The sequence below is a fragment of the Poecile atricapillus genome, chromosome 15 (genome assembly GCF_030490865.1).
Source record: "Poecile atricapillus isolate bPoeAtr1 chromosome 15, bPoeAtr1.hap1, whole genome shotgun sequence".
In the NCBI taxonomy this organism is placed as follows: Eukaryota; Metazoa; Chordata; class Aves; order Passeriformes; family Paridae; genus Poecile; species Poecile atricapillus.
Window position 1 is genome coordinate 11,000,529 of NC_081263.1, and position 10,597 is coordinate 11,011,125.

The following is a 10,597-nucleotide window of genomic DNA, read 5'->3' on the forward strand; positions in this document are numbered from 1 at the left end:
TTGCTCTGTGCTGGGCCTGAGAGCATGACACTGCATGTAGAGTCACTAATGCTGCTGTGTTTAAATTAAGGAGGAATTCCTTAATTTAAGATGATCACAGAATCATGGAAGGGTTGAGGATCCCTTCTACTCTCCCAGTTTGCTCCAAGCCCCATCCATCCTGGCCTTGGACCCTTCCATCGATCCAGGGGCAGCCACAGCTTCTGTGGGCACTCTGAGCCACGGCCTGCCCCCCTCACAGGGACGAACGTGCAGTTGTCAGGATTGGGATTTTAGTCACAAGCAAACTCGAAGGCCCAGGAACATCAGAAGAGGCTTAAGGATATCGGGACTGCTCCCGGCCCGGACCGCCGTGGGCTGCGGCCAAGGTCCCGGCTGAGGGCGGCCGGGAGCGCGCAGCCCTGTCCCCGCCCCGTCACACCCCCCGCCCTCCGCAGTGGTAGCGCCCCGCCCCTTTCCCTGGCGGGGAGTGGAGCGAACCACTGCGGCGACCTCTGCACTCGGGGGGGAGGTGGGAACTCCACCCGCGCATGCGTCCGGCCGGAGCGTTGCTAGGGCGCGCGTGGTGACGGCGGCACGGCGGGGACACGGTGGGGACCCGCGGGCGGCCGGAGCGCTGGCGCTTGCCCGCTGCTCCCCGGAGCCCTCCGGCAGCCCCGGGGGAGCCTATGGAGAGCGGCCCGCGCAATGCCATAGTGTTCAACGCCTCCAAGGGCGAGAGCTTCACGCCGGCCGGCGGCTACAAGGCCCTGCGGAAGAGGCTGCGCGGCAGCTGGAAGGTGCTGAGGTGAGGGGCGGCGCTCGGGGCGCGGAGAGGCCCCGGCGGGGGTGTGTGGTACCCGAGTGGCCTTTGGGGATGTCTCTCGTGAGCTGAGGTCGCTCTGTCGCCTTGATTGCGCCCTGTTGCATCTTCTGCCGCTGCGGGATGCTGTGCGTGGTTCTTCGGAGCTCCAGCTCACCTGTGGAGATGGAGTGCAAGTTGTAAGGATGAAGCTCCTCATGCAGATTTGTGAGTCTGGCTCGGTTTGGAGTTTGGGACAAAAAGAAAGCAGGGCTCTTGTAGATGGTACTGTTTATCTGAGCGCTGCAAAATGGCACGGCATGGAGCTGTTCGGGAGAGGATTTCAGGGCAAGGTTCTTCCCCAGAGGTGCTGGCACTGCCCAGGCTCCCCAGGGAATGGGCACGGCCCCGAGGCTGCCAGAGCTCCAGGAGCGTTTGGACAGCGCTGCCAGGGATGCCCAGGGTGGGGTTGTTGGGGGGTCTGGGCAGGGCCAGGGCTGGGCTCCATGATCCCAGTGCGTCCCTTCCAACTCGTTCTATGAAATGTGGCCAGACCAAAAAGAAAAGAAAGAAAAACAATCGGAAGCTCCTCAGGTGTGAAGTTTGATAGCAGCTGTGACAGCTTGCAGCAGTTCTGGCTGGATCTGCCACAGTGTCTTGTCAGAGGAGCGTTTCTATTTAGCTGGTTGACATTTCTAAGGATTATTTTTGCTCAAGCTGTCAACTTTAAACCTAGATAAAAGGATGCAAAGTGACTGAAGTGATTTGCTTTGTGTTCATTTGCCAGTCCTATATATAAAAAAAAAAAAAAAAAAAAAAAGGAAAAAGTTGTGGTTCAGGACTATATCCAAGAATAAAGCATGTCTTTATTAATTTATTCATAGCTTAAAAGATGAGATCACATCTGAGAGACTGTTTGGGGTGAAATTGTGGATTACAGCAGGACCAAGAGAGAAGTTCAGTGCTGATGAGGTAAGAAGTCAATAATTGTTTTCAAGTTAATTATGCTTTAAAATTTGCTTAAGTAGAAAATAACAAGACAGAAGATTTTGCTGTAATGCTGCTTTAAATGAATTCATATAAATTGGAATTTTAATGTTTTTTTTTGAAGTTAAATGCAAGCAGTCAAAATTATTTCTCTCCCCTCATCTCAGTGTAACTTTGTGCAGTTTTGTGTATAGCTTCTCATGTTTGCTTTTGTTTTTTTCTCTGTATCTTTGTTGATTTCTAGTTTTCTGTTCTGAAGAAATTCCTGGAGGATGGTGGGGCTATCCTGGTGATGCTGAGAGAAGGTGGAGAGTCCCAGAATGGCACAAATATTAACTTTTTGTTAGAAGAATATGGAATCATTTTCAATAATGGTAATGGGGCTTACTGCTACCTTTAGTCATCAATTTGCAGCAAAATTAAAAGAGCAGGTTCAGCCTTTGTGGATACAAGGAGTTCTTTCTCACAAAGTATCTTTTGATCTGAAAGATTTTTTTTCTTTAAATCTGCGTGCACAATGTGAGGTGATATTGGAGCACAGCAAAAGCTTTCCATGGACAGAGTACATGGGCAGCTTAGCCATTTCCACTCCTTTGCTGTAGTTGTTAGTTTAAATTTACTAAAAAAAAATAATCTAGGGAAATTTCTTGGTTAAAAAGCCCTTAATTTAAAACATTTTCCACATTTTAAAGGATTGAATCACTTAATGCTCACCCTGAATAAGAAGTGGCACTTTTCTTTAGCAGACCAATAGAATGTCATTCATTAGTTTTGTGCTGCCAGTGTGAAAAAAAAACCCAACAATCCAAGGCAAGTGTGTCTCAGTGTACATAAAATATTTGGGGTCTTTGGTGGCTTTTCTAGACTGCCCTTTTTTTTGCATCAATAGGATTCAATTCATCAAGTGTTTGGAAGATGTGTAAAAAAAATAGAGTTGTAAAAGTTGATACAGACTGTTTTAGCTGGATCATCTTTTTGTCTCTTTTGCTTTGCAGAAGATGGTGATGTGCTTAACTTTTTGTATTTTTATTTGAATTTTCAAACATATTCCTATCCTAAATCTGTTCTGTCCAAAAGGAAACAGTAGTGAAGGCTGATTTCAACTCTTTTAGTAGCCAAATGCCAGCTTTGTGGTGTTAGAAGCAAACACCCAGGGAATCCAAGAGCTAAACTAATTTTTGTTTATTAAATCTAAGACACTGATCAGCTGATGTAAATTTCTGTATTTTTTTTCTTTTTTCAAGATGCTGTAGTACGAAATGTGTATTACAAGTACTACCACCCAAAAGAAGCACTAATCTCTGATGGAGTTTTGAACAGGTATATTTGGGGTATGTGAATCTTCACAGTAAAGTCTTGTAACCTGGATTGTTTTCAGTAAGGTTTGTTTTTCCATATCTCATAGGGGAATCAGTGAAGCTGCAAAGAAAACAGTGCTTGATACAGCAGATGAAGATGGAAGGGGCCGTGACTCACAGTAAGTGTTTTCTCTGAGGAAACTGATGTGAAAATATGTAGAAGACCTCAGAATTGGCAGGTTTGTGATTAGCAGCAGTGCACTGTGCTTATGGGGAGGTTTCCTAATGCATTTCTTATGTTCTTATGCTTCTTAGGTTATATTTGGAAAGGAGAATCTGTTTAGTAGAGGTTTTGGTAACCTCTGAAGGAGCAGGAGGGATAGATTTGGAAAGGCATTACTGTTCTCATGACCAGATCTTTTTTTTGCCTCTAGTCTGTGGATTTCAGTTTGAGTTCAGTGAATCTGTGCAGCCTGCCTGGTGCATGCAGGTGCTTATGGAATTTCTGTATTTCCTGCAGAGCCCTCAGCTTTGTTTATCCTTTTGGAGCCACACTGAATGTGATGAAGCCAGCAGTGGCAATTCTGTCCACGGGGTCTGTGTGCTTCCCCCTCAACAGGCCTATCCTGGCTTTCTATCAGCATGAGGTATGAGCTGCCTGGGGCACTCCCTGCATTCCCCTGCCCCACACAAAATTGTGAGTGGATCTTTCGGGGATACTTACAAACCCACTCAGTTTTTGATGCATCTGCAAACTCCAGATGAGCCTAGTGACTCCTGACTTTTTTTATGGTAAACTTCTTTGCATGGATTTCAGAGGAGAATTAATGATGTGGACAGCAAAGATTACATATTTTTGGTTGACTGGTGGATAGCTTTAATTCTTCAAAATGTCAGGGTTTTTTCCGCTGTTTCAGTAATAATTTATTAAATAAGATTATCCTTAGCTTTGTAAGTACAGCATATTGAATTAAAGAAGAGGCCTTGGAATCAGTGAATTTTTCATATGTTGTTTTACTCATCCAGCCCTGTTACTTTATAAAAATAAATTCAGAAATTTAGTAGTAAAGAGTTACAAGCACAGGATTGATATTGTTAATAAATGTGAACAAGTTAACACAGTTTTTTACTATGTAGACAAGTAATGCATTGCAATAACAGTTGCCTCTAAAACTGATTTGGAAGGAATTTTTGCTATGTTGTATTCTTTATTGGTAGAATAAAGGTGGAAAGATGGCAGCCCTGGGATCTTCCCACATGTTCAACGACCAGTATTTAGATAAAGAAGAAAATGGTAAGATCATGGTAAGTTGGAGTTTTTTTGGAGTTTTTTTTTTTTGTTTTTTTTCCTTTAAAAACACCCTGTTGGATCTTCACAACATTTGCAAAGCTCTCCAGGCTCAGCTTCATTTTAGAGCAAGACAGCTATGAAGTGGATTCAGTATGGGGAGTCTAAGCCAATCCTAACAAATAGTCTTTGATTTATTATCTTATTTTTAGTATTTTTCATAGTATGTTAGTTAATATATTTAATGAATATTCAAGCACAGTGTGAGATTACTTGTGTTCTCCTGAAAGTAATTGAGTTTTGCCCTTCCCCAGGATGTGCTTTTCCAGTGGCTCACAACATCAGATATCCACTTAAACCAGATGGATATGGAGGACCCCGAGGTAAGAGAGATCCATCAGGAGGAGGTAAAGAACAGTGGGATCTGGCAGCACTGGTCTTGGCACATCATGTGTTTAGCACAGAGTGGTTAACAGCAAGATGTGTGCTGCTGTTGTTGCAGAACTTTCTTTCATGGTCTAGGATTGAGTAGACAGATGGCTTGGGTGTAAAAATTAATGGTACCTTTCAGCCTTAGATTGCTTTTCATTATCTGATATAATTTGTGAAAGTCTCTTTCCAATTTGCCCATGTTTATGAGATGGACTGCTCCAGTGTAATGAGTTTGCACTTCACTCTGAGCCCTCAGACAAGAGGAACGTGCAGGAAGGAAAGGCAGATTTTCTGTATGAGTGTGACCTGTGTGTCAGTTTTATTTGTATACAAATGCAGTTTTTATTTGGAAATACCTTTATGTGACAAAGCTGTATATTCTGTGTGCATAAAAAAACAACAGTTTTGCACAGTTGCTTAGTAAGCTGGCTGTTTTAATTTTTAAGAATTATCAGAAACCCAAATAAAGCATGCATGTGTTGAGTGGCTTTACAGCTGAGAGAAGAGTTAGCAGATGACTGATCTAGTGAGCTGCACTGCAAAGGGCCATACCTGGTAAAGACTGAAATAATTATTTTAAGTGAGATTTTAGGTGAGATATAAGGTAGAAAGAGACTATGGGAGTGGGTTGACTGTTTCAGATGACAGGGATGTGTATCTGTGTGCCCAGATTTCAGATTACACCGTGCTCCCAGACACAGCCGCGCTCTCCGAGCAGCTGCGGGTCTGCCTGCAGGAAGGAGAGGAGAACCCAAGAGACTTCACAAAGCTGTTTGATACGTCCCTCTATCAGCTGGACACAACTGCCCTCCCTTCAGTTATCAAGTCAGCAGCTGTAATTTTCTTATTACTTATTTATTTATTCCATTCAGCGTTCTACATTTTCTATTTGTGCTTAACTGTGTCTCCTTAAGAGCAGGAAGGACTGAGCTGTAGGCAGCATTTTGAACATGGATATACCAGAAGATAGATTTGTACAGTGTGGCAATGATGTTTTCCTTTTGCTTCTTGTCTTAGCTGTAGTTTCTGGCCTTCTTTTCTCCTTTTTTTTTTTTTCCTGACTACATGAGATTCATTGATCTGATATTTAGAATACTGTCTGCAGTGAAGTTGGGCACTTTCTGGAGTGATACCTTTTTTCCATTTTTTAATTACTTGACATTTACTCAAAGCTGCATTTCAATCACCTTTGCATCTCCCAGTAATTGTGTTTTGAGGTTTATCAGCTGCTCAGTTTTACCAGTTTGTGTCACTATCAGCTCTGTCTGCCATAACTCCCTTGTTACCCAGATCATGTCTGAACACACTGAGTATGGCAGTTTAACACAGATTCCATGAAACTCCACTCTGCTGGGAACACTCTTTCTTCTTACTCTGTATTTCTTGTATTTTCACTAACTGGGAATTCACAGGAGGATCTCCCTTCTGACCCCATAACAAATACTATTTTTAAAAATAACTTTCATTTATTGTCTTCCTTACAAACTTTTTTGAAATCCCAGATCTGCTTGTTCTGTTCTGGGTCACTTTTTTTGCATCCACGTTCATCCTGCTAAAAGTGGATTGTAGAATTGAGCTATGATTTTTTTTTTAATCATCTTATATATCTACCTATCATTATCTTCCTCTGTCACAACTTTAATTTTCTCACTGTAGAAATTATTTATTACTGATGTGTAATTATCTGAGGTCCTTATAAAATGGGGAAACTCAAATCAGTGAAACTAAACCAACTACAACATTACAATTTTTTTGTGCTGTTACAGTGCAAAACTTGGATGCTGGTGTGTTCACAAAAATCCATCTCTATAGCTTGCTAGTGGAAATAGATGTGGTATCATTTTTTTCCCCTCATACTTTGAATTTTTCTGTGCTACAGAGCTTATGAAGAACTGAATGTGAAACATGAACCCCTCCAACTCATTCAGCCCGAATTTGAGACTCCACTACCTGTCCTCCAGCCAGCAGTGAGTAATTTTCTTGCCTGTACAGTACAGGGAGAACCCTTCTCCATGAAGCTTGGACTTGATAATCTTTTCCAACTTTAATGAGCCTCTATGTCACTTGTTTCATGCAAAGACTCTGTGTGTCATTTCCATAGTTCTGTAAAAGAAATAATAAGAAATGCTGTAGTAATAATTAATCACTTGAGAGTTGACTACACTGCAGGGACCATATTTTAGGAAAGAAAGAGCACTTATTTACACTTCTAATTTATTAAAAGAGCTTCAGAATGTAGTGTGTGGTACCAAAACAGGATCCTTGTAATACAAGCCTTTGATTGAGTAGCTGCTCCCAGTCCTGTGGGGTGCTGGCTCAGCCTTCCCTGTGAAAATGGGATGTGGTATTTCAGAAAGCAGTGCTGGTGTAAGCTGCTGCCAGGGAGGAGCCAGTCTGTGCTGCTCTGCCTCCATCTCCCAGATCCCCAGGGGAAGCAGAAAGTGGAGCACTGGTCTGTTACAGCAGGAGCTGATCAAACTTTTACCAGCAATGTTTGGGCTGACAGCAACAACATGAGCTATGGGGGTGTCAGACTCATTTCAGAAGGCAGGAATCTCTGAGAATCTGAATTTTGCCATCATTGTTCCATCCTTCTTTATCCTGTCCACTGAAAAAGCATTACTGGGATCCTTTAGAGGACTCTGCAGGATCCTGCAGGAGTGCAACTGAAAGTGGTATTTCCTTCACTGCTTTTTAAAAACCCAAGTCAAATTTAAGACATACACAGTGCCTGAATGAAACAGAAAGTACTCTGACCAGAACTGATGTCAATATGATTTCAGGGTGAGCTATTAGGGCAAATTTAGTTCCTCAGCTCTCAGCCATCATCTGGGTCTCATGGAGCAAAACTGAAACTGCAAATAAAAATGCCTAGTTTTGATGCTGGGTGATAATTCTGGCATATGTGTGACTAAACTCTTTTTGAATATTCAATTATTTTTACAACATAAAAATGTAATTTTCAAATGGTGCCCCTTTGTTTGGTGGCTTTGGAGTTGGTTTTGACCTTTTAAAGGGTTTCTTCAAGTCCAATATAGGTTTAAAACTGTTGTCTTAGAGATCTGTAAAGTGTAAGAAAAATATGTGGCAATCAACCGTGCTGCTTTTTCTCTTCGAGGTTTTTCCACCTGCTTTCAGAGAATTGCCTCCTCCTGCTCTGGAATTGTTTGATTTGGATGAAACTTTTTCCTCTGAGAAAGCACGTCTTGCAGAGATCACAAACAAATGTAAGTGGAGCAGATTGTTTCCACATCTGAAGTAAAAGTCCAGTATTTTTAGAGGAAATTTGTTATATTTCGTTTTAAAGCATGGACCTCATTTGGGAAAATCTACTGCTTTTATCCTGATCTAAGAAACTGAAAGGCTTTGGAAATTAATAGCGTGACTTTATGTACCATGACATTATATTTTGTCTGTTACATGACATTTTATTATGCTTCTGCCTGCTGTTTCCTATATTGTGCATAAATTGCTTAGTGCACTCTTGCTGATAAATTCCACATCCTTTTTATGCTCTGAAATTAAAATGTTAAGATTATTCCAAACACCTAAAGAAGATGAGCAGGTACTGGCTGCAGGAATACATCATGGCTACTCTGCCAAGCTTGGTGATGGGACTGAACCTCCCAGGATGCCAAGAGGAAATGGAGATTGAGAGCAGGTTTTTGGCCAGCTGCTCCAGATGTGTGTGATGCTCACCTGCCTTCTTCCCTGGGCGCTCGTTTAGGCACTGACGATGACCTGGAGTTTTACGTGCGGAAATGCAGTGACATCCTGGGAGTGACGAGTGAACTCCCAAAGGACAAGCAAGATGCCAAATATATCCTGGAGCACATCTTCTTCCAAGTGGTTGAGTTTAAGAAACTGAATCAGGTATTTTTAATAGCAATTAAAAGTGAGTAGTTGGTAGTAGCAGCAATGAGGGTGGTGTGTCGTTGTGGCAGTTACACTTGTCACAGGCGAGAGGTGATGTCAGACATTAGCTGCACAATAAATGAGACCAGTGAAGTGTGATCCAGAGCACTTATGACTGTTAATCTCCATAAAACATGTAGTGCTCAATTTATTAAGTCTCTCATTTATTTTAATTGGGGGATTAGTACATGCAAGTGTAGTTTGTAATTGCAGCTAAATCCAGTTCATTACTGGCGCCTGAGTGAGAGCAGGGAGTCCTCAGGAGTGCTCACAGCTCTGGCCAGTGCTGCAGTGCAGAGGTGACACCAGCACTGAAATACAGCTGTGCTGGAAGAATTCTTCATAGCAGATTCGATGCTTCAAAATGTGTTTGGAACATATTTGCAGAGCAGCAGATTGTGCTAACAAGAATTGCTCATTTCACATGTAATCTTCTTAAGCCAAAAATCTTCCAGTTCTACCTCGTTGTTAAAAGTCTTTTCTCTTTTTTTTCCCTTCCTCTTCCCTCACTGAAGGAACACGATACTGACCCAAGTGAAGCTGGATTCCAGAACGGTACCTGAGACCTGGCTTTCCCCAGTTTGAGATAGTCCTTTTAGGAAAGTATATTTTTACATTTTTAAAGCCTCTATTTCAGTGTATTGATTGGGACTGTCTCAGTAGTTCACTGGATGCTTGGATCATTTATGTGTGATAGTTCAGATAATTAATGCCTTCTGGGGAACTGCTTGTATTTCACAAGCACTTTCCAAAGAATTTCTTATTTTTCTACTTCTTTATTGAAACTGTAATTTTTTTAATATATTAAAAAAATAAGTATACCAAGAAAATGTGTTTTGGGTCCTTCTTTCTGGCTCCAGCATTTATTTTCTTGTAGGTAAGTCCTACTGTTGGTTCTCCTGGTGTACACGAAATCCTTAATTGCACTGTGAGAAGGGTTGTTATTTTGGTTTGTGAACTGAGGACAAAAAAATAGAGCCATAATTTTAACAGCAGCTGCTGAAAATACATTTATCACCCTGAGGCAGCCTCCTTTTGTCTCTCTGCCAAAGAACTGAGAGGTGAGTTTGCTACTGTAGAAAGAAAATACTTCTTCCAAGGGAGGGAAGGATTTGAAATTAAGCAATAATGACATTGTTGCAGATTGCTACACATATCAGACTGGAACTTCAGAATTTTAAAAAGAGGACAGCACACGGATGAAAACCTTAAGATTTAATGGATCATTATTAAGAAACTGATACTGGACAGAAATTCAGGAATATTTTTACTTACAGTTATTTGATATTTAGCCCTCTCCCTGAGGTAGTGAGTCCAATAATGCACAGGAGTGGAAATTCAGGTTAAATTCATTGACCGTGAAATGTTGAAGCTCAATGCACAGCAAAAATAGAGCCAAGGAGATCAGTGGTGAGAAGAAAAGATTTGTTGACATCAACACCACACCTCTACTGCAAGGACTTTTTTCTTATATTAACTTGGTGAAATTTCATTATAAAGCCTTTTATGGCTGTCAGTCTGACACTCAAATTGTTAAATTCCTCCCCCACTCAGGCCTTCCATGACCTCTGTGCTTTACCTTGCTCTGCCAGGGTTTTTAAAATCAGAGCTGCTTTTTGCAAAAAATCTGTTCATCCTCTTATCCCCCCAAAATATATTTTTATTTTACATTTCTTCATGCAGCATCTTGGCACAGGTTTTTCTAAAGGAGGTGCCCATAGCCCCTGCCAAGGTCCTGCCCAGTTGAGATGTGCTACTATAACATTAGCTGGAGTGGTTCCTCCACTGCAGCTATTCCCTTTTCACAGCACCACGTTGGAAATTTTGCATTTCTTCCTCTATTTTCCTTTAAGGCCATGGTTGTGTTTTTCACCCAGAGCACTTTGTACATTCCAG

The 10,597-nt window shown here is 41.8% G+C and overlaps 1 protein-coding gene across 1 annotated transcript; it reads left to right on the forward strand.

The window, feature by feature from the left end:
* Positions 1-511: 511 nt before the first annotated feature.
* On the forward strand, positions 512-9,531 carry IFT52 (intraflagellar transport 52). The gene is made up of 13 exons (XM_058850929.1): positions 512-787; positions 1,666-1,753; positions 2,013-2,142; positions 3,013-3,088; positions 3,174-3,245; positions 3,587-3,713; positions 4,285-4,371; positions 4,669-4,737; positions 5,457-5,611; positions 6,666-6,753; positions 7,905-8,013; positions 8,514-8,659; positions 9,217-9,531. Exons 1-13 carry the CDS (start codon positions 669-671, stop codon positions 9,262-9,264), a joined length of 1,314 nt encoding a protein of 437 aa, XP_058706912.1. The 5' UTR covers positions 512-668; the 3' UTR covers positions 9,265-9,531.
* Positions 9,532-10,597: the final 1,066 nt, after the last annotated feature.

Bases quoted from the DNA above. Each gene is read 5' to 3' on its own strand.
- IFT52 (XM_058850929.1), top strand. From the start codon at position 669: ATGGAGAGCGGCCCGCGCAATGCCATAGTGTTCAACGCCTCCAAGGGC. The intron at 4,738-5,456 runs GTAAGAGAGATC...CTGTGTGCCCAG, and splicing joins TGGATATGGAGGACCCCGAG to ATTTCAGATTACACCGTGCT. The intron at 6,754-7,904 runs GTGAGTAATTTT...TTTCTCTTCGAG, and splicing joins TACCTGTCCTCCAGCCAGCA to GTTTTTCCACCTGCTTTCAG.